Below are 23,968 nucleotides of genomic sequence, written 5' to 3' on the forward strand. Positions count from 1 at the left end.
AAGTGATAGTTCCTTTCTTTTAGACATCAGCTTTCAAACTCAGGGTCAACCTTATGAAGAAAAAAATCCAAACCATACGAAATGGGATGCACACGCCACCTGTTTATAAACAGGTGATGGATGCCATCTTTAAAGACTCATGCATTAAAAATATGACCACCAGCCTGGTGGCAGTGGCACGCACCTGTAATCCAGCACTCAGGAGGCAGAAGCAGGAGGATCTCTGTGAACTCGAGGCCAGCCTGGTCTCCACAGAGACACTGTCTTGAAAACAATCCCCACCAAAACAATGTGACTAGTAACTACTTCATGTACTTACAGGGAGAGAAGATGGAGCGCCAACACTCTACTTGACCTAAAAACTAGACACGGACAGGCTATCGTGAGGCTCAGAAAGGGGGCGGGAGAATGCCCACTGATGACATGAGACCCCAGCGCGCGCACACTATGCTAATGAAAGTGAACAGTTTTCTTAATGTCCACAGACATTTAACTAAAACCCAAAAGTTTAATTTTATCAGCTAAATGTAATGCAAGCATTGACCTTTCAAGATGCCAATATTATCAAATCTCTTTTAATGTTAAAAAAACCAACAGGGGGTTGGGGAGATGCTCAGCAGGATTAATTACTACATCACTGAGAAATTAATTTCCTCTCAGCTTCAGGCTGATTTGTAGAACACTGGGGAAATACAGATACAAGAGAGGACTAGCAAGGCTCGTTGAGCGCTTACCCTAGTGGCCAACACTGAAAGCAGCTTGACGGTGTGGATGGAGTGCTGTTCTCACTGGGGTCACAGAGGAGTCCTCTCTGTGCAGGGCACCGCACTGCCTCCACCCCAGGGCTGTAGTTTTGGAGCCATCCAATGTAATCACTGTTTCCAGGGTAGAACCGTGAGAAGCACCCCAACAGCTCGTTGCCGTTAAATCTACCAAGTCTGCAAAACCGGCATCTTATTTTAGAGGAGTGCTTCCGAGGGATGCTGAGCTTCAACTTCTGACAAAGTCCAAATGTTTAGAATTCAGCGAAGGGCTATTCTCCAAAAATCCATAAGATATTCACACCAGACAGCCCAAGATTAACCCTCCTACGAGGAAAGAGAAAACAGCGTAAGTCGAACTGCGCGCCCAAGTGTCTACGGCCTGCTTCTAACAAACCAGCAGCAGGGCACCTGCTCACCCGCCGACAGCGAGGCGGGCTCAGCAGGGCTGCCGTCACACGGCTCAGCAGGAGTTTCAGCGTCTACTCCTGTAACTGTGCTCAGAACCCATCTGTACAATAAATATGTTTATGGGGTCCGAAAAATTATTCAGTAGATTTGAAGAGCTACACCAAGTAGAGAGAGCTAACAGAACATTCTAGTAATTGTTTTTGTTTTTCAAGACAGGGTTTCTCTGTGTACCCCAGAACTCATTGTAGACCAGGCTGGCCTTGAACTCAAGACATCCACCTGCCTCTGCCTTCCGAGTGCTGGAATTAAAAATGTATGCCACTACCACTTGACATCAATTAATTTTTAAAAAGAGACTATGGAGATGTTCGGCCTTGACTTGAATTAGAAATGTACTGAATATTCAGGATTTCTTGGTAATAGTCTTTCTTCCTTTTCTATTGCTCTGGTAAGATACCCTGACTAATGCGGTGTGTGGTGGCCTTTAACCCAGTGGAGGCAAGGGCGTTTCTGTGAGTTCGAGGCCAGTCTGGTCTCCAGAGTGCGTTCCAGGACAGAAAAACCCTGTCTCAAGAAGATGATAATAACAACAACAATAATAACACCAACAGAAGATACCACGACCAAGGCAGCGTATAAGAAGGCAGCCTTGGAACCAGCCCTCAGTGACACACAACCTCCAACAAGGTCACCGGCCCAATCCTTCCACACCCTGACAACGGTTTCTGTGCGTCATTCATCTTAAACGATGCCATGCTGCACACGACAGAGACAAACACACTCCACACGGTGTGGCTATGCTGGCAGACAGGGAGGAGACAGGGCTTCTGGTCAGCTGGAGCTAGGAGGTGTGGCTCCAAAACAAAAGGCTCTCACTGTTCATTTTAGTCATCAGCTTTAGCCCTACGCTTTGTTTAAGTGATTTATACTCTTAAGTGATAGGATGACAGGTTTTTGTTTGTTTGTCTGGTCTACAGAGTGAGCTCCTGGACAATCAGGGTTACACAGAGAAACCCTGTCTCCAAAAACCAAAACCCAACCCAACAAAACCCAACCCAAACCAACAAAAAACCCATAGAAAACACCCCAGCCTTTTAGAAACACTGAAATTACAAATCAAAGATTAAAAAAAAAATTTTTTTTTAATTTAAAATTTCTGTGTTTGACTGTTGTGGTAAATGTACGTACATGTACTATGCCTGTGGAAGCCAGAACAGGGGTTGGCTCCCCTGGAGCTAGAGTTAGACAGGGCTAACTAACCCTCCATGGGGGGCGCTGGGATTCACACCCGCGGCTCTACAAAGGCATCCAGTGTTCTAACTGCTGCGCCTTCTCCACTTCCAACAGCGATCTGTAGATTGATAATGCACCTCACACAAATTTCGTAGTCCATTTTATGTATGTATGTACTCACCTGTTCTGAACCTTACTAGGACTTAAACAGCACCCCAGACACCATACAATGAAAAGCCAGCTCCAAGAACAGTAGGTCTGCCGCGATTCATTTGTAAGAAGACAAACACCGGAAGCTCATTCCTCCGAGCAGGCCGGTACTGAAAACCTGCTGCCGGGCACCCGGCTGGAGGCGAACAGACAGGTTGAGCAGGAAGGTATGTTCCTTCACTAGTGTGCTCTGCTATGCCACTTAAATATTTCTGTACCAAGCATGCAGTATTTCTGCAATTGAAGACTAAGGAAAAGGCTTCTTAGTTTAGATACTTTAAAAAATGATCTTAATCTTTTAATTAAAAAAATACGCTGGAACAAGCAGACAAAGGCCTGGTGAGGTGGCTGGCAGGAAAGGGCCTGCTGGCCTGCATCTTCTTCCTCATGCCCCACGTGGCAGGAGCGAACAGACCCCTGCCAGTTGTGCTCTGACCTCCACACCCTGGAGTCTGTGCTCTCCTCACGCAAATACACATTTCTGTTTACGAATGTGTCTCGAGTCTGCTTTAGCCTTCTCCATGTAATATAAAACAGAGCTTTCCTCAGGAGCTACAGAATTATGGCGGCACACAGGGCCTCCCTGTTTCAGGAGACAACCCAACAGCACCCAGTCTGTGAACAGTGACCGCACACGCCAGCAGGCACCGTTCCTTCTGGTTAATCTGCTGCTCACTTTGTCCGTTAGAGCATCTCAGTTCAAACAAGTCATGCTCTAAGCATGTGGTGGTACATGTGCCTGTCCTGTGCTGGGACACAGTGTGGAACACATCTATCTCCAAACCATCAACAGCGCATCCAGACACAGTCCTTTTCAGAGGCATGCCCGGCAGAGTGGAACCAGCAAAGATGTTCCCGCACCAGGCACTTCCCTTGACATTTCATTAGTTTCGGGTCCTTGTTATGACAGCTGGACCCCAGCAGCTAGGTTTTCAGACTCCCAAATCATAAATTACCAGATTCTCTCAACCTCGGGAACGGTCCACTCATTTCAAGCAGTATCTGAAGCACTAAAGCACCAACATGACAGTACAGCAGTCTTGAACCTGTACATGATGTGAACTTCCTCACTGAATTCAGAAACAGCTCAACAGACTATTTTTCATCCCAGCTGTCACTGTCTTGGAAAGGGTACAGACTAGGCCCTCTGGAAGTATAATGACTCTGTGGAATGCTATGTCTAAAACGGAATGGCTTGAAAAGCACTCAAGTTTCTGCTTTTCTAGTTTCAAGTGGCAAGAGCCTGATTTTACCATCTCAGAGATGTCCCTCCGGGGGACATAGTGTAAAGCCAACTCCAGGGCGTTCAACTGACTTTACCAACAGGGAAATGGCGCTTCTGCCATTAGTGGTGCAAACTGGTCTAGAATCCTGTCCAGAAGTCTTTCAGCATATGTGCTGCCTTCTGCAGAATCTTAACACAGGAAGAAAACTGTAACCAAATAAAGTCCTTAGCTTTAAGATCACAAGTACCTACCCAAGCATTCCTGACTCCTTGGTCTTTATGATGTAAAGGAACATCAGCAATGTATGAAACATGTTATTTCTGCCCTAGGGTCAAGACAAAGACAAAACAGACAGCAAGATTTAAACGAAAGGCTCAGTCACGGAAGCAAATGCAGGGCTTATCGGTTTGGACCTACCCGCTCAGAATCTTGCAAATCAAAACTTTTATTCATTTAATACCCAACATCTACACTTTGCTAACGAGGGAATACAACAGAAAGAATTCATGGGGCACGGAGCGGACTGTGGAGCAGGAGGCAGAGGACCTGAGGAATGTGAAAGGGGAGCAGACAGAGAAGCCTCTAACCTACACTGGAGGGGCAGCCCTAAAGGCAGAAACGCTCAAACCACGCCAGTGATGCCGGGAAGAGCTTTTCCGGCGCTGGCGGGTATGTCAGAACTCATAAAGCATGCCAAAGGGCACGATAACAGGGTTAGGACTCGGCCCGCAGCATCTCCTCAAACCACACCACAGTGTGCCTTAGTATATGAAGAACACGAGGACACAGGAACCAGTTTTCTTTGTAACAGGCAGCTAGGCAACGCCTGCTGGCTCTGAAATGCAACTATGATGTATGTTGGGCTGTCCCTCTATCGATAGGTCAACCGTATTTGACGTCAGACATATCAGCTGTTATAAGACAGTATTTTTCTTTCATACTAGAACAAAGAATTGTCATGGGTAGCCACAGGAACCCCAATGGCTCAAAAGAGAAATTACTGTCTCTGCTGGGGATGTGATTGATGGGAAACTCTGTGTAATTACAGTCAGCAGCTATGCATGGAGGAGCCTGCCTGTAATCCTAGAACTCGGGAAACTGAGGCAGGACTGAGCACCTGAAGCCTGCCGGGCTACATGATCAGGCCTTGTGTCGTGTGCCGCCCCGCCCCCAAAACCAGAACCCAACAGAAAGAAACTGGAGTCAGTATAAAACTCCTCAGTAAAGATTCTGATAAAAGAATTGCAAAAATCACCAATAAACCCTTTTGCAACCAAGAATAAAATGCCTGCACGGACATGCAGGGTGACTTTTACAGAAGGTCATTTGTTGATATTCTCTAACAGCCTTAAAATACTATGTGGCTTGGAATTCAATTTTTAGAAATTTGGGTTGAAGAAATGATCCCTGTATGTATAAAGATGGACATTCAACAGTGCTTGCCACGGAAAAGCTAGGTCATCCCAAGTGTTCAAAAGGAGAATAAGGTTGGATAAATTATGCTAGAAGGATTCTTATGGCCACTAATACTTTTACAGGTTTTTTAAAGATAAAAAAAATGATGTTTTAAAGTTAGTTATTAAAAGCGAGTATAAGGCTGTATAAACACAAGATTTGAACCTTACAGAAAGAACATGTGTGCGTGCGCACAACTTTAACCCCTCACCCAGGAGGCAGAGGAGGAGCTCTGTGAACAGGCCTGGTCTACAGCCGCCACAGCTAGAGGCCCTGTCTCAGACAGAACAGAGCCCGAGTACAGCCTTCCACAAGGCGACCGGAGGGAACGTCAACCATGGCAGCTTCTCAATGGATGCTTTCCTTCCTTTCCAAACCCACCACTACCAACTCCCGGTACAGGGAGCACAGACCCTGGGAGCTCCCAGGGTAAAGCCCACAAACGTGACTCCACGCAGGCGTGGGATCGCGCACAGGTGTCCCAGCACTTGAGAGGCCAGTGTCGGAGGATTACGGAAAGTTTAGGCCAGCCTAGGTTACGTGGCCTCAAAAACAAATGAACGGAGTCACTTCACGCTGTCAGTGTGGCACCCTGACCTTCCCTAACGGCGGGCTCTTTAGGGCTCGGGTGTGGCTCCATGGCAGGGCACTTGTTTGGCTTGCATCCTGGGTGCAAGCCCGGAAGTGAGAGCAAAGAGATACCTTCGGAAGATTGTACACATGGCGCTGATAGATCAGCTCGTAGTGCGGAGGGTTGACAGCACTCTGATAAATACAAAACACATTTTCATTCGTGATATCTGTAAAGAGGAGGAGACACGTCAAACGGCTAAGCCATCCCAGGATTTCGGGTGACAACTGATGTGTCCTTATAGGACTCAGCACCTGGCTTGTTCGGCGTCTGGAGGAAGTGCTGGGAGGTGAATGTCTTCCCGTCAGGGTACTTGGGGTGTGGGGGTAGTCTGGAGTCCAGGTAGGTGCAGAGCACATGCATGATGATCTGAAAGTGCAACAGTTCCCACGTTACCATGGCAACCTGGCAGCCAGCCTACACTGCAGACCCGCACTCATCAAAACCACTTCTTATAAAGATAAGAAATCACTTAATCACAACAGAGTTCAGTGTGCTGATGAAGCAAGGCTAAGCCTCCATTTCAAAAGATCCAGTCCAGGGCTTGGGGTAGCTCAGTGCACGCAGCACATGCCCCAGCACTGGAGAGGCAGAGGCAGGAGGATTTCTGAGTTCAAGGCCAGCCTGGTCTGCAGAGTGAGTTACAAGACAGCCAAGGCCACAGAGAGAAACCCTGACTCAAAAAAAAAAAAAAAAAAAAAAAATCACTCAAAATTGAAAAATATTGCTTTCATATCAACTTGATCTTTTAATGGAAAGTTTTCTCTTTTAAATTTTAAAGCATTAGGGGCTGGAGAGATGGCTCAGAGGTTAAGAGCACTGGCTGCTCTTCCAAAGGTCCTGAGTTCAATTCCCAGCAAGCACATGGTGGCTCCCAACCATCTATAAGATCTGGTGTGCAGGCAGAACACTGTATACATAATAAATAAGTAAATCTTAAAAAAAAAAAAAAAAAAACTTTTTAAAAGAATTATAGCTCCAACATGGGGAAGTGGGAGTGGCACAGAGTGGGGTGATTTAGATACCAAACTTATTTCATCTTCATTTTTGCTTTTTTATTGCAATCCAGGAAAAGCAGACACTCCTCCCCGACCCTCGTGTGTGTGCATTCCAAGACTGTACCAGTCTCACACACACTAGGCAAATGCTCTGTCAGATCTATACACATTTTGATAAGGTCTCACTAAGTTATTCAGGCTGGCCTTGATCTCACTCTGTAGCAGTTCAAGCAAGCCCTGAACTTGCAATCCTCTGCCTCAGCTTTCTGAGTAGATGGGATTAGAGGCCTACATCTGACCTGGTGCCTTATTAATTTTCATGTAGTTAACACACACACACACAAACCCCACAATTTTCAAAAAGATAAACTTTAATGCTATTTGATTTGTTAAGTTATGATGGTAGCAATCTTTCCTAAAGTAGTAATCCCACACAAGAAAGAATGTGTCATAATTTTTTTTTCCTTCTGATACAGGGTTTCTCTATGTAGCCCTGGCTGTCCTGGCTTCAATCTCAGAGCTTAACCTACTTCTGCCTCCTGAGTGCTGGGATTAAAGGCAAACCACAGCCCAGCATGTTATATTATTCTTTGCTACATTATTTAACACCGGAAAACAACTTCTTTCCCACCATCATTTTATCAGTCTTTTTGGTCCAATATAGAATAGTTAGATGGTGCAGACTAATGAAGAAATACCCATGGCAGCTCAGTCTTCAAGTAGGTACCCTAGTAAGGGGAACAGGTGCTGTCTCTAACATGAACTCAGTGGCTGGCTGGCTCTTTGACATCCCCTCACCCCCAGGGGGAGCAGCCTGGCCAGGCCACAGAGGAAGGCAATGCAGCCAGTCCTGATGAGACCTGGTAGGCTAGGGTCAGAGGGAAAAGGAGGACCTCCCCTATCAGTGGACTTAGAGAGGGGAATGGGAGGAGATGAGGGAGGGAGGGTAGGATTGGGAGGGAGCGAGGGAGGGGGCTACAGCGGGGATACAAAGTAAATAAAATGTAATTTTATAAAAAATAAAAATTCAATTAAAAAAAGAACAAATACTTCAGTATGACAAAAGCAAAGGGGGAGTGGGACAAATCAACTGGCATAGGGTGGTCCTACCTCTGAAGGAACTTCCGAGCACTGAGGGAAACACGTCTTTGCAGGGGCTAGGCAAGACTCCCGAGCCCACCTTTTCTATTGTCTCTAATGGGAAAATGAAACCTTGTAAACACAGTAACAAATGCCTCAGGCTAGAAGCAGCTAAGCCTTACAGCAGAGTCGGTGGGCAGGTCTGTGTCCCACTTGCGGCCTTTGAAGTCGCCACCTCTGTTCCACCGGAAGGAGCTCATACAGCCCCCCTGAGAAAGCTCTGTGCAACAAAAGTAACAATTAAAACACCCAAGACAAAGGAATAAACAAAACAAGAAAGAAACATAACATACAAAAGTTAAGCATTGCTACAAAGAAACAGACAACACCAAAATAAGGATAAGACTGGTACCCTGGATCTTCAATCAACCAAATCCTTAACGTGTGAGAACTGCATTGTATGTTCATAAAGCGTGTTCTTCTCAGCAAAACACAGGCTGAGAAGTAATAGTGTCTACAGTGTAATTCAAGAAATGTACACTCACTCGGGGAGCCAACGTGGTGAAACGTCTGTGCTCGCTCTAAATGAACATTCACTACTTTGTATTCTGACACCTCGTATACATCGTTTTCAATTTACACACAACAAAGCCAACACTACTAAAACTGTGAACCTGATGTATAAAATACAGAGAACAGAGGCTGTATAAACTATACCATGAGTACACTCAGAAAACCCAACTCTGTAAGACAACAAATAGCTCTTTGAACAAATACCTGGCAAAGATAAAAAAAGAAAAGAGGCAGGGCAGTGATACACACACCTTTAATTCTAGCACTTGGGAGCCAGGGCAGGCGAATCGGATCACTGTGAGTTCGAGGCCAGACTGGTCTACAGAATGAATTACAAGATACCCAGAGCTATAGAGAACACCTTTCTTAAAACTCTCTCTTTCTCTCTCTCCCACATATAAAGAAAAAGGATGAACAGGAAAACTACAACTTAATTCTTAAGTTGTTTTTTAACAGAGTAAGTTATCATAACACATGATAGCATGTGACTCCTCGGTCAAACAGTGTGTAAACAGGAGCATGTATCTCATGAGACGGGAGGCCATTTAAACTGACTGAAGACCTGGTCACTAAGCGAAGTGTTACAAACAGGAGGTATGTCTGCTGACTGTGCTCAGTGTGTGCTAACAGCGTGGCAACACAGAGAGCTCTGTGTTTCATGGACACAGTAAGAACACATAAGCCAGGGGCTGGAGAGGTGGCTCAGCAGTTAAGGGCACTGGCTGCTCTTCCAGAGGACCCAGGTTCCATTGCCAGCACCCACATGGCAGCTCACAGCTGTCTGTAACTCCAAGATCTGACACCCTCTAGGATCTGAGATAAATGCAGGCAAAACACCAGTGCATGTAAATTAAATAAGTAATTTAAAAACAACAACAAAAACACATAATCAGCCGAGCTAGGTACGGTTGGCACAGGCCGATCAATGTGAGTTTGAGGTCAACCTGGTCTACAGAGCGAGTCCAGGACAGCCAGGCCACACAGTGAAACCCTGTCTCAGAAAGAAAACATTGCAGATGAACTGAACTGACAGCCGAGACCCTGCCCACGGAAGGAGGTTGACCAATGGCTTGCCTCTGACGACCACGCACAGGACCTGCACGGACACAGATGAAAAAGCAGCCAAGGTACTGACTGCCCGGGCAGAAGCTGGAGCACAGAGGAAAGTTTCTGAGCTACTTGGTGATGTTGGCTGGGAGGCTGGGAGGGCACCAACAGGAACTCCAGGCAAGCGCTCTATCACTAAGTTCCATCCAGAGCACTGTCTGCCTGAAATCCTCCTGTGACAAGTTCCGACAGTTACGAAAGCACGCTTTTTTCCTCAACCTGAATCCAAGTGTGGGGTAACACAGGCTTTAATACATTCCAGTTAAAATGGATGAAAAGTCTGAATCCTGAAAGACCATTTTAAAAACTTGCTTTCACAAATAAACATTTTGCAGTCCGTCCAAATGAAAAATAACTCTAATTTCATAAACTGTTCTCTAAGTAGAGAGGTATAATGAAGAGAGCGTATGCGCTGGCTCCTGAGGTTCACCGTCCTGATTCCAGGTCATCTCCCCACATCACGGCTCTCCCAAATGCTAAGCATGTGACAGAAACCACAAACTAAACAGAAACTACAATATCAAGGTGGCGCCCAGTTCTTGGTAGTTTGGAGGAGAAAATGAGTCTGGCCTATTGAACTATCTGAATTTCTTACACAGAATAAAATAACTAAAATCTTCAAGGATAGTCTTTTGACAGTTCTTAGTGTGTCAAATAGACGACCGAAAAGTTGTTCAAGTATAAGCCTTAATTAACCCATACTTAAATATATTCTTATAAAAATAAGACCATAATTACTTTTTTCAAAATATGGTTTCCTTGTTATCGTTCATTTAAAAAATTTTAATGTTGCAAAAGAGCTTTCATTTTCCCTCTTCAAATCAAGTTACCTTTGATTCTTTCAAACAAGTACTCCTGATTCGGTGTTAGGTCTAAATACTGCACGATTGCATTCAGCGTCGGAATGAGAGGGGCTTTGACCAGGGCGGCTTGTTTCAGGCTGGTGACGCTCGCCTCTGTTACAACACAAAGAACACAAATTACTCATCACAAACTCTCGACGGACTTCAAAGTTTCCCCTCGCCTGTTTTCAAATAGCTGGCTCCTCACTGCCGTGAGGGTTTTCCACAAGTGGGCGATGTCTTCTTTAACAACACTCCAGCACAACTGTCCCTACCCCGTTCTCTGTCCTGCCAGGAAGTCTCTCTTCCCACCTTGGCAGTGCATGTCATCTACTGGAGAGGAAGCTCAGCAGCCAGAGGCAGGCTCTACTCACTGCCCATGGCACTCTACCACAGCGCTGCCAAGCATACCCACTTGGTGTAGACACTCGGGGTTTGCTGAATAAAGGAAAGCAAGAAGGAATTTTTTACAAGATTTATCTGGAATTTAAAGATGTGTTTTTGGGTAGATGGATACTCTGCCCGCACGTACATCTGGGCACCGCATCTATCTATCCCTGGTACCTGCAGACCCTCTGGTTTCAGTGTGAGCTGTTGCGCAGGTGCCGGGCGCTGAGCCCAGATCATCGGCAAGCTCAGCCAGTGCTTCCCACTGCCAGGCCCTCTTTCCAGTCCTGCGGTTTTTGGTTATTTTAACCATTTGTGTTGGGGGGGGGGGGGGGGGGGGCCCTGGAGACCAGGTGACAGTTCTCCCGGACCTGGATTCACACGTGGGGTGAGGGCTGGGAACTGAACTCTGGCCCCCGCCAGCGTGCCGTGTGATCTTGATCACTGAGCTGTCCGACCCAGGGTATAATTCACGTCATTTCATTAGGGCAGCTGGGCTCTCTCTCTTGCACACACACACACACCTCTTTAAAAGAAAAGGCGTCCAGCTGGGTGCAGTAGTGCGCACTACAACCCCAGCACTCAGGGAGGCAGCGGCGGGCGGCTCTCTGAGTTCGAGGCCAGTCTGGTCTACAAACTGAGTCTAGGACAGCCAAGGCTACACAGAGAAACCCTGTCTGGAAAAACAAACAAAGAAAACAAAACAAATTGCCCATTATGCCAGGATAAGTAGATTTATTATAGTAATTTCTTTCAGGTTATGAAAGACAGTCATGCAAGAAAAATTAAGAGGAAAAAGACAAGCCTCGGCACACAGGCAGCACCTGTATTAGAGGGAGTTTCCCGAGGTGTAGAAGCAACAGCATGAACCAGCATTAGCTTTTTGAAGGGAACGTGCATTAAAAACCTTATTAGTAGCCACCTATTTATAGGAAATAATCCAAGTGCCAGTCAACTGATGAAACACACAAGATGCACTTTGAGATTAGTTGAGCATAAAAATAAAGCTAAGTACACGGCTGAGACTTAAGAACAATTACAAACATTTCTTCTTCGCCTGAGGACTCCAACACTGTTCAACGGCTCGTGACGACACGTTTCCCCTTAACTCACCCACCAAGCATGAGTGTGCAGGGCCCGCCTCACATACCTCCTATCTGCAGCTCTGGACAGCCCATGCGCCTCATCTGCGTGCTCACAGACTCAATCTCTTGCACAAGAGGCACTAATATTGTCTCGTTGATCCACTAGGAAGGGATGAAGAAGAGCTCTGTAGTTGCCATTCTAAAGTATTTCCCAAACCATTTCCCCCTTTTTCTCTCAGGTAATTTTGTGTCTTACACTTGATCAACAGGTCCTAAAACAGTGAGGAGGAAGCAAGCAGCAGCACAATGCTGAGAAAAGGTGCATTCCTAAGTCATGGATGCGTTTTCTTTGCAGACAGATTTAATTAAAACCAGTTTGTAAATATTACAGTATACCTTTAAGAACTGTATCAAACTGACTTTGGGGTGAGAAGAGTTTGCATGGGTTTGCATGTATTGCTGTTCTGTGCCTGCAGTGACTTTGACTACTACGTCTGTTCCTAAGCTTGTTTAACTTGAAAGGACGAAAAAATGGTTCAGATAAAATACGAACCCACAATTCCTTATAAGAAGTCTCAATTAGAAAACTTAGAAAATTAAAAGCCTTTTTTCCTTTTTGATTTAATCTAGTGGTGTGTGCATGTGTGTGCGTGCACAGCCTGACACTCGAGTTCCCTGTGCTGCACTTACAGGTGACCCTGAGCTGCCTGACCCGGGTGGTTCTGGGAACCAGACTCGTCCTCTGCAAAAGCATACCTGCCCACAGCCACCGACCCTTTCCTCAGCCCTCGAAAGCCCATCAGAGTTAACATGTATGACAAGTCTTATATCGGTTTTTTTGAGATAGGGCTTCTCTGCGTAGCCTTGGCTGCTCTAGACCTTGCTCTGTAGACCGGGCTGGCCTTGAACTCAGAACTCAAGAGATGGATTACAGGTGAGCACCACTATCCAAGCCTTTCTGTTTTAAATGCTCGCATTTCAAACTTGCTCGTAAATGAAGTGTGACAATGTGCAGTTGCAAGGGACACCCTGTCACTTACTCGTGCTTCTAACGTTGTTGCATGCAAACAACCTGCCAGCTACCTGCCTGCTTAAAAGAGACAGCCTCACTCCTAGAAATTCTGACCGAGAAGGAGGGCACTGAACTCAAAATACTGTATCTACTTTATCTTCTTTTTTCTTAAAATAATGTCCCGGGTTGTAGCTCTTATACAGCTCTTAGACTCTTGCCGCAGGCTTCTCAGGATATATTATAGGCATGTGCCACTCTACCTGGCTGGTTATGCTTCTTCTTGATACCTTATGTAAAGTATAATAATGAAACAGACTTCTTAGCCATGGAGGACAGAGCCAAGCTGTCACAGAACCTGGCACTCACAGGCACTGTGAAGAATGGGAGAAGAACCAGCGCTGAGAAGCCGAGAACCTACCATCTCTGTGTGGAAGAGGATTCTTTTCTAGGTGATAAAGTGTCAAACACACAGGTGCTTTCTGTGGGCCATCTTCTTGTCTCCCCACATTCTAAGGATATAGTAGACTGACAGAAAAATCTTTTTGGGAAATAAAATTGGAAACATACTTAAACATACACTGTTCCTTTATGTGTGTGTATGTACCTCTGCTGGTATGTATGCCTGTGAGTCTGGTCCCCATGGAGGGAAAAGAGAGCATCAGAGCTCCTCAAACTAGAGTCAGAAGTGGGCGTGAGTCAGCGTACAGTTGCTGAGGGTTGAGCCGGGTCCTCTGAAGAGCCACCCCTCTGGCCCAGGACTTACATTTCTAAACCTGGCGGTCCACGAGTCCATGTGATCAAGAAGCTGTCTATTCATGGTCACTCTTGCCCACACCTGTTTAAAAAAAGACCCCTCAGAAACACTAATATTCATTTAATTAGTACTTAGTAATTTTCTTATTACTAACTTATGGTTGCTGTTCATGTACAAATATATCTTCAAAATTATGTTGGTAGGCTTTGTGTGTGTTTTACTTTCAAGTGCCAAATAAAAATATAAAATCCCATATCTGATATCAAATGAAGTACAGACTACCAAATGTATTCATTTTAAAAGTAACAGTCTGGCACAGGATGAGGAGACTAGATACTTGAGATTGAGTATTAGTTTGTATTTCGGTGCGGTGCTAGGCGCCTACCACAGCAGCTCTGCACACTTCAGAAGTAGGTACTCTGTTACTGAGTCACATACCCAGCCTTCGAGAGCCTTTTTCTAATGATCACAGAGAGGTACTTTAGGCAGGACATTTTAGTCAACTATGTATAAAATTTCATGCATAGTCAACTATATATAAAGATTTTAACAGCCCGACATGGTGGTGCATGCCTGTAATACCAGCATTCAGAGAAGCTGACGCAGGTGGATCTCTGTAAGTTCGAGGCCAGGCTGGTCTACAAAGAGAGTCCAGGACAGCCAAGGCTACACAGAGAAACCCTGTCTTGAAACCTCCCCCCACCAAGAAAATCAACAATAAAAGCTATTCCATTGATGAGTGCCAAATGCTTCTAACCAGTCAAAAACTTGCAGGAAGAAAAGTGTAGTGAATACAAAAAATGAGTGTTGGACTATATAATGTTTATTATCAGCCTTAAGATTATTGTGGGGGTATTATCTAACCCACTATCATAAATAATGACAGAAATACCTGTTAGATTTATAATTGCCTTACTTACCTTGGGCCAGGCAGATTTTTCACCTACGATGTCTCAATATCCTCAGCATCCACCTCCCAGCCCCCATCCAATGCCATCTGCCTTAATCTTCCTCATTTGGTCTACCTTGCATACAGAATCTCTATGGTACTTGCTTACATTCTTCATCTGAGCCTTTCCACCCCATTATTTGAATCCTTCCTCCCAGGCCACGAGGTTTCTTCTCTACCCTAACCCCTCGTGGCATTCCCCCTTCTTCCTCTCATTCTGACTGTTTCCCATGATTCTCTTGTCCTGGAAGCCCAGGAACCTTAGTCATGTCTACGCGGTCCTGCCCTGCCCAGGTATAGGCTGTTCAGTCAACCAATCAGGTATGTCTTAGGTTTACAGCAAGGATGGCTGTAACCAGATCTTGAGGGCCAGTAACAGGCACGAGACCAACCTCCAACCGAAATGTTTCTAGAGATAAAGTACTTTCTAGCAATCTAAAAGTTTTAATATAGTGAATCATTTTTCCTTTTCCTTTACCTCTTCTGCTGCTTGCTTAGAACTGAGATCAGCTTCATCTTTGTTAGCACACGGGGCCTGAGACCTACATGCAAGCTGATATTGAAATTTCTTTAAGGTTTGTGCATAATCCCCCACAGAACGACTGTAATTCCAGAAGGTGGGGCTGGTGGAAGGAGAGGTGGAATCTGGGCTCCCTGCAATTGAATTGAAACAGCTTTAGTCCTCATAGAAACTTCTTATGTAGCAGTAAATCAGAGACACTGACTGTCTGGGAACTAGGCAACCCTGACAATACTCAAGAATCAGAAGACAAGCCCCCTCCCTCAACTGCACTCAAGGAAGCAGAAGACGAGTCCCCTCCCCCAACTGTACTCAAGGAAATGGAAGACAAGCCCCCTCACTGTGCGGTCCCCTGAATCCCCTTGAAGCACCCTGCTGGCTGCCGGCATTGTCTGCTCTTTGGAGATCACTGGTTCCTTGTGCTGAAAATTAATAGGAACATTTCCTGAGCAGTACATAAACTATATCAACTTAAGAGGCCCAAGAATTATGAATGGTTGAAAATGTGTCTATTTTTGTTGTAAAATTAAGCTTGTTTTATTAAGACTTTCACTAATCCAGGGAGAAACAAAAGTTCGAAGCTCCTCTGAATGGAGTTCCGTTACAAAGCCTTTCTGAAGGCTTTACAAAAGGCTATACAAATTCTGTTTTACATGGTACCCGGTAACTCCTGTGTTGATTAAAACTATTTGTGGAAACATAAGACACTGACATTTGGGAGCCCATTTCCACCAGTGCCTCAGTGGTTAAGAGCACTGACTATTTATCAGAGGACCCTGGCTCAATTCCCAGCAACTGTCTATAACTCCAAAATCTGACACCCTCATGCAGTGACATGCAGGCAAAACACCAATGCACATCAAATAAAAATAAATTATATTAAAAAAAGAAAGAGCGTCCCCATACAGACAGGCTTTGTAACCCTAGCCCTCACGAAACTGAGTCAGTTTGAAGATCGCCGAGGTAACATAATGAATTCCAACCACCCTGAGTTTGGTAGCATGATTCCATCTCAGAAACACAAAGATTAAAAAATACCCATGAGAACACAGCAATAGTTTTGAAAATAATTTTAAACTATTGTTAAAAGCAGCATTAAAATTTATAACAGGCTATTTACATAGCCTGAGAACAGATTTGCAAAAAAAAAAAATATATATATATATATATATATATATATATATATATTAATTTACGCAGAATATTTAAATTACCTAAAGCCCACGAACACAACAGGGTGGTTAAATGTATAGAACTAGGCAAAGAGAAAGAGAGGCAGAAGTCAGAGTCCATGTTCTTTTCAATGGACCAGGATCATTTATTCAAAAGTGGCCACAGCCCTAAGCAAGCCTAGACCACACAGCCTTTTCCATGGAGAGAGAAGCGAAGTCCAAACATTAACAGACACAGGTGAGCTCTCTAAGGGCAGCACAATTAACTTAAGAGGAAATGGAGGTAACTGGGTCTTGTCAGGCTTGACTATGAAAAGCAACAGCAATCACACTTACAAACACCGATAACAATCCTAACTGTGAAAGGAAAGAGAAAGAAATAGAAACTATCTGAAAATCGTAAGACATGTACCAGCTGGTCTCTGTGCTACTCCGTAACTGTCAGCACACTTCAAATCCCTCCAAATTTCAAAACAGAAGACAGTAACAAGACAATATTGATCTGTTTCTCTGACACCGCAGCACTTGCAGGCAGAATTAAATTAAAATCCCCTAGAGAGATTTCAAGCGACACAAAGAGGCGTGCTGCAATAACTTGGCTTCTTCACCGTGGCCACGCTTTTGCACCTAATGTGCTTTCTGTGCAAGTTTCCTGGGGGGAAATCATTACTCAGTTCAATAACCTAATTTGGTTTCAAATAATTGACTTTGTAATAATCAAATCTACCTCAAATAGATTAAGACTTGCTAACACTGTTTCCCTAGGTAAACTATAGGCTTTAAGGAATTATTAAGAGACAAACTTTAAAATGTTAGGAAAAAAAAATCCCCCTCCCAAAACCAGTAGCACTTTTAGGGGCAATAATGCTTTTCCCAACCCAGCTCACATCTGTCTTCCAGACAGTTATCACTGGAATAAGCTTGCTCCACACTGCTTCAAAACATGTGCAGACACAATTTGGGAACAACGTAGCTTCTATGAAAGGGCTCTTAAATTTACAGCACAGAAACTCAGCATTGCTCAGGTCAGCTACATTTTATCTCCTGAGTTTAGCAGTTAATCTACTGAGTCTGAGGATCATCAGGTGTAAAGGAAGTGCGCATACCCAGCTTCACTCTCTGCTGCTTCTCCTCCTCACTCCTGAGGAAAGTGTCCAGCGTCCTCAGGTCTGTCATGTAGTCCTCTTTGTCCGTAGGTGAGCTATAGACCGTGGGTGAAGAGCGGTACCGAGCTCTCAAGCCACTGCTCTCCACGGGGCCAACGGTGGTGGGGTACGGGGAAGAGTGGGGCATGCCAAAGCTTGCCAACTACACCAAAGCAGAGAACGGATTTCACTTTCCGTTGAAATGCTAATATTTTTAATTTTTTTCTTTCTTTCTTTTTTATTAGTTACATTTTATTAACTCTGTATCCCACTCCCGCATTCCCTCTCATATTTTTAATTTTTAAAAGTAACGCATGTAAGCTATCTCTGAAATTCTGGCACTCAGAAGGTGGGGCAAGAGGACTGAGGTCAAGACCAGCCTGGCCACACGAGACTCTACTGTATCGAAACAGCAGTTTTAAAAATGTACATCTCAACAGAGGCCAGCAGGGTGGCTTAGTAGGCGAGGCGCTTGCCGTCTGAAGACACAGGCCTGGCAGGCTGAGCACGTGTCAGAACCTCCCGCGGATGCAGGCAATTCCAGTGTTGGGAGATGGAGGGAAGAGTGCAAGTAGGGCAGGTCCACCATCCTGAGCTGCCAGGAGCTTGATGCTCGCCTGAGCCACACAGCCGCCTGGATCTCAAAAAAAAAGTAAAAGCTGTAATATAGCCCGCAAGCCCAGTTGTGCTGAGACAGGAGTGCAAGGCCAGACTGGGAAACACATGGAGACTGATAATATTAAAAAAAAAAAAAAAAAAAAAAAAAAAAAAAAAATTATAGCTGGAGATGGCTCAGAAGTTAAGAACACTGGCTGTTCTTCCAAAGGTCCTGAGTTCAATTCCCAGCAACCACATCATGGCTCACAACCATCTATAGTGAGATCTGGTGCTCTCTTCTGGTGAGCAGGCAGAATGCTGTATAAATAATAAAGAAATAGCTCTTTAAAAAGTTTTTAAAAATAATTTTTCATTCTCTTATTCATATGTTTAGATTTTCCATTTCTGGCTGCTCTGACTAATGTTATGAACAGCAGTGTTTGAACTGTTGATGACCTCAAGTATTTATTCCCATTACATTTATGGGGTGCTCTGTGCCTGTCGTTTGTGGGCGTGCCTGTCTGCATGTGACGCAGCAACGCAGGAGTGTTGGTCACACGCAAGTCATCAGATTGGTAAAACAAACAACAGTCAAAACAGAGGAACCAGGTGCGGTGGTGCACACCTGTAACCCAGCACTCTGGGGGGCAGAGGCAGGTGGAGATCTTAGTTCCAGGCCAGCCTGGTCTACAGGGTGAGTTACACAGACCTACACAGAAAAGCCCTGTCTCAAACACCCCCCCCCCCAAAAAAAGGGAGCCCTTAATATTGGGTAAATAACAGCACAGACTTTCACTTCCGACACTGTGTGTGTAAAAAGTCAGGGACCGATGGCTGCTCTCTTCTAGGCAACCCTCCTTCACCCAGTAGCTAGAGAAGTTAGGACGGTAAGAGCTCCTGGTAGCCTGCTTCTCTTTCTTGCCTTTCTTGGGTCTTACAGAGTTTAAAGTCCCTTTTTCTTTCTTTTTTGTTAATTTTTTGAGACAGGGTTTCTCTGTAGCTCTGGCTGTCCTGGGACTAGCTTTGTAGACCAGGCTGGCCTTGAACTCACAGAGATCCGCCTGCCTCTGTCTCTGGAGTGCTGGGATTAAAGGCATGCGCCACCACTATGTGGCCAGAATTTAAATTTCAGCCTACAAATTTTACTAATGGGCCCTAAAAATTAGAGCAGCACTGACATTACTAAGGAATTTAAAATATTTCTACCTAAGACACAGCAAGTATCCACACCCTAAAACCAAAGCCCTCAAGCATCCCTGCCTCTAGCTAAGAGGGATCTGGCACGATAGAAAGTGTTTAAACTCTACAGGAAAAAGGGAAGCCTTTACAAGAAAAAGCTTAAAAAGGGAAAATAGGCATAGAAGCCAGTTTCCAATTATTCAAGGTTGCTGAAACTAGCTTATGATCGCCATGCTTCACTACCTTCAAAAATGTTAACATCATGTTAAGATGTTGTCTAAAGTGGGCGTGGCAGTGCACGCCTGTGACCCCAGCACTACTTGGAGGCGGAGGCAGGCGGATCTAAGCTCAGCCTGGTCTACAGAAGGAGTTCCGGACAGGGCTACACACAGAAGCTGTGTCTTGAGGATGGGGGGGGGGGGGGGGGGGGGGGGGGGGGGGGGGGGGGGGGGGGGGGGGGGGGGGGAGAGAGGTGTTTAGAGAACTTCTGACTGAGTGACAAGAAGCTTGGTCTCTGCTCTGGCTCTCAATGGGTAATTCAGACAACCCACTGTCCCTCAGTGTCCTCACCAACTGAATGCAAAATCTGGACTCAGTGGGTGATTTTAGTGCAAATCCCAATTCTAAAGTAGTTTTACCAGCCACACAAAAAGGTCATTACCTTATTGTAAGTGCTGACGGGTGAGTAGGTCACACCAGGGCTGTAAGAGCCACTGCCCCCCGAAGACAGGCCTTGTAGCTGAGGGCTGTACCCAGTCATACAGCTGGTGGCAAACTTGGGACTGGCACTGGGTGAGCGAGACGGGCTGTAACTTAACACACTCTGACCTTGAATTGAAGGGGAAGGTGGAGATGGAGGAATCTGGGTGGCGGCCAGATCACGAGGAGGTGTGGTCTGCACAACTAGAAGGGGAAAAAAAAATACATTACACACAATATATATTTAAATCAAAACAAAGATTGAAAACTAGGTCTTGCTATGCATTTCAGCCTTTCCTTGACCTTAAGCTCTTCCTGCCTCAGCATCTTGATTATAATATTATTAAAGCAGATTTAAGGGCTGGGTGGTGGGACAAGCTTTTAATCCTAGCACTTGGAAGGCAGAGGTGAATCTGAATTTGAGGCCAGGCTGGTATACATACTGAGTTCCAGGACAGCCAGGGCCATGTAAAAAAGAAAGAAGGAAAGAGGGAAGAAAAGAAAGAAGGAAGGAAAGAAAGATTTTAAGACTAGATAGATTTTAAGAATACAGATAAGTTTTAAAAATAAGAAGCTGGCTGGGATGGCGCAAGCCTGTGATCCCAGCACTCAAGAGGCAGAGGCAGGCAGATCTTTGTGAGTCTGAGGCCAGCCTTGTCTACAAAGAGAGCCCAGGATAGCCAGGAATACACAGAGAAACCCTGTCTTGAAAAAAACGAAAACAAAATAATTAAGGTACCCAATTCCCCCCTCCACCCCCACCAGGAGAAAAGAACATCTGGCTATGAAATTACATGAAGCATTATTACACATTACAACTAATCAGTTGTTTCCCATTTCGACACTGTTCAAAACAGTAAAATAGGTTTCCACCAGAATTTGCTGTTCTACTCATCTACAGAAAAAGCAATGATAATCACTCAACAAGTTCTTACAAACCAGCTTTATGTGCTGTGTGTTTCGTGCCCCCCATCCCCTTACCAGCTGTCTTCAGCCCTAACAGGGCTTGCTGTCCAGGGCTCACAACCAGGCTTGTTGGTGCCACAGTGTATTTGAAGTATCTCCAAAAATCAAACAAGGCATTAAGACTGAAGAGCGAGGCGAGGGCAAGTTCTAGAAAAAACAAATTATTACTAAAAATATTCTCTTTATTTATTGTGGGAACATGTGGAGGTCAGAGGTCAACTTGTGTGAGTTGGTTCTCTCCTTCCATCATGACTGGTTTTGGGGATTAAACTCGGGTCACCATGCCTGGTAGCCCTGACCTGGTAAGCCACCTCTCCAGCTCCAACTTAGTATTTTAAATAAAATAAATTCCAGCAACCAGGTGGGGAAAAAAATCCCTTCATAATTTTAGCAAATTAACATCAAACATTTAAAAACTAGTTAAACTATTTCTAGTTCTTACAACTGTACAAGAAACAACTTCACTTTTAGTAAGCAGCCAAGTGAGTTTTAGGAGTCCCAGTTTGCTAGTGAGCCATGATTCTAATTTGTGCCTGAAGTTCCTAAATCCCTTCCTTATCCACCTGTCACACCCACCAATAGGCTTGGGTGTGCCTGAGTGCTTTGCCTGCATGCCCTGTGTGCACATGTATGGATCCTTGTACCTGGAGGTGGCTGAGCGTCAGTGTGTGGGTATTAGGGGCCAAGCCTGGTCCTCTGCAAAAGCAGTATGTGTGTGCTCTTAACCTGAGTTACCTATTTCTCCATGACACACACACACACCCCTTCCCAAGGAAGGGCTTCTCTATGTGGCCCTGGCTGTCCTGGAACTCCCTCTGTAGACCAGGCTGGCCTTAAACTCAGAGGCCTGTCTGCCTCTGCCTCCAGAGTGCAGAGCTGTGAGCCACCACTGGGCGCTCCATGATAGATTTCAATGTGCACAGTAGGATTCTACAGCCCAAGAATTAATCTCATCTGACCATGAAGGTGAACAAGAGGAGAAGGTGATTCAAGACTGGCAAGAGAGCTCATCACCCACCATGCTGCATTTTCCTTTCTAGGGCTCCTAAGGCCAAACTCTATTGTTTGTTAGCTTTGTTTACTTCTTTAGAGACAAGGTCTCACCTGCTTTCCTCCGCCTCTGATTCTCCTTCCCACTTCCCAGGTACTGGAACCAGATGTTTATTGCCACGACTGGCTTTTTATTTTTTATTTTTGGAGACAGGATTCTGCAATTTAACCCAGGCTGGCCTCAAACTGGAAGTAATCCTCCTGACTCAGCCTCCTACTAGAATGTTCTTTCCATAAAAGAACATTATTCCTTCTCTACTGTAGTCATGGTTTTGAGAAACAGAATAGGTAGTAGTCATCATTTCTCTGAATGAAAGAATGAATACTAAGCTGAATTATGCCTATAAGCAATTTTTCATTTGTAGTGAATGCAAATTACAGTGCCAATTAATTACTTACCAATATACCAGAGGGGCCAGTATGTCACATTGTAATATGTGCTGATTAACTTCCCAGTCCTGAAAAGATTAGAAAGGCTTTTCAGTTTTTTAAAAACACCCCCACCTCCACCACAAGCCAATCAATCAAACACGGAAAACCAGAACAAATATAAAAAGCCATAGAACCAGCCAACGGTGGCTTAACATTTCACTGTGGGGCCGACGGACTTACATTTCGGTATATATCATTCCAGCCATGGATACATTTAGGAGTCCCCAGGCCAACACCACTTTCCTAGTTTCTGTTTCTTTTCTCATCTTGATAGTTCTGTCAATAAGGGAGGCACTGGGGCTTACTTCTCCTTGCATCTATTCAAAATAAACAAAAATCGAAACAGCCCGGAATTAAAGAAACTAAGCAATCGCGGGTGTACGTCGTAAAGCAGCAACCCCACAGACCTTCCCTCTTCCTTAAATTCTCCCAGCGGGACCGCACACCTCCTCCCTCAAACCACACAAGCCAGTATTAGAGTCTTGGGGATCTCTTCTTTGGTAGGGGCTGGCTGGTTGCTTCGGAGAAGTTAACAGTTCCAGGAAAATGTCTTGGTTTCATAGTGTACTAGCTTGTTAGACGTCTATAAAGAGTTCCCGTTTGGTCGGACTCGAGTGGGTGCGTTGCTAGGTCTACGTGAAGAGACACCGGGGACCATTTTTTGTCATTACTGTGTCAGACCTTGACCTTGGGCTGACAGAGGCAGGAAGCCCTTTGAGTGATGAAGCCCTAAAGCTTTACTTTGAGGTGGGCCGGGCCCGTCGTGAAGGGGAGGAAACACGTGCACTCAGTCTTGGGACACGAGGGCTGTGCTCTGTCTCGGGGGGCCCGGCTGTGCAGTGGCGGACACGGCAGCTGCCGGGCAGGCTGGCAACCTTCCCGCCATCCAGCCCACGCTGGAACTCCCTCCCTGGCTACCTCGTCCCCTTGCAGCACGAGTGGCAGGGCTCCCCGCCACAGCCTCCCCTGGCTGAACCCCAGGCGCTAGTTCAGGGTTGGAGCTCCGGGGGGCCGCGTGGACCCCACGTCCAGGAAGCACAGAGACCACCCCCAAAACGCACCATGCCGCTCAGCCGGAAGCCAAGGACCCGCGCCACACCCTACTGCGCACGCGCGGAACCAAGCCGCAGCCTCCGGCGGGCGAGGCCGGCCACAGTTACCGGAAGCCCAGGGCCGGCTCTTCTCGCGAGAAGGGGGGGGGGCTGCGGCAGAGGGACCAGGGCAGTGAGCGTTGCCAGGGCAACGCCCTCGGCTCTGCCGCTTCTACTTAGCTGCAGGGAGAAAGCTGCGCTGCAAAATTCAGAGCAGGTTCTGAGCCGTCAGTAAAAAGTTATGACTGTAACAAGCTGAATTTTGAATATTATTAACTGTAGCTTTATTTAAGACCCCCGGCAGCTCACACTTGCAGGCAGACTGTGTTTAGCGGGATGGCTAATTGGTAGGATACGAGCGTGCCTGATGTGTCTAGACACACTCAGCCATGACAAAGCATTT

General features: G+C 45.5%; 1 protein-coding gene across 1 annotated transcript; it reads right to left on the minus strand.

The window, feature by feature from the left end:
- Positions 1-559: 559 nt before the first annotated feature.
- Tmem209 (transmembrane protein 209) lies at positions 560-23,597 on the minus strand. The gene is made up of 15 exons (XM_055608156.1): positions 23,536-23,597; positions 22,655-22,791; positions 22,442-22,500; positions 21,008-21,139; positions 19,989-20,230; positions 17,513-17,714; positions 15,193-15,368; positions 13,775-13,846; positions 12,065-12,161; positions 10,516-10,641; positions 8,188-8,285; positions 6,182-6,296; positions 5,999-6,096; positions 4,093-4,166; positions 560-1,088 (listed from the first exon to the last, which is right to left on the minus strand). The coding sequence occupies exons 1-15, from the start codon at positions 23,536-23,538 to the stop codon at positions 1,034-1,036; spliced, it is 1,686 nt and encodes a 561-aa protein (XP_055464131.1). The 5' UTR covers positions 23,539-23,597; the 3' UTR covers positions 560-1,033.
- Between the last annotated feature and the right edge of the window lie 371 nt (positions 23,598-23,968).

Source organism: Psammomys obesus, unplaced genomic scaffold (assembly GCF_907164565.1).
Source record: "Psammomys obesus unplaced genomic scaffold, mPsaObe1.curated_primary_1811, whole genome shotgun sequence".
Lineage (NCBI taxonomy): Eukaryota > Metazoa > Chordata > Mammalia > Rodentia > Muridae > Psammomys > Psammomys obesus.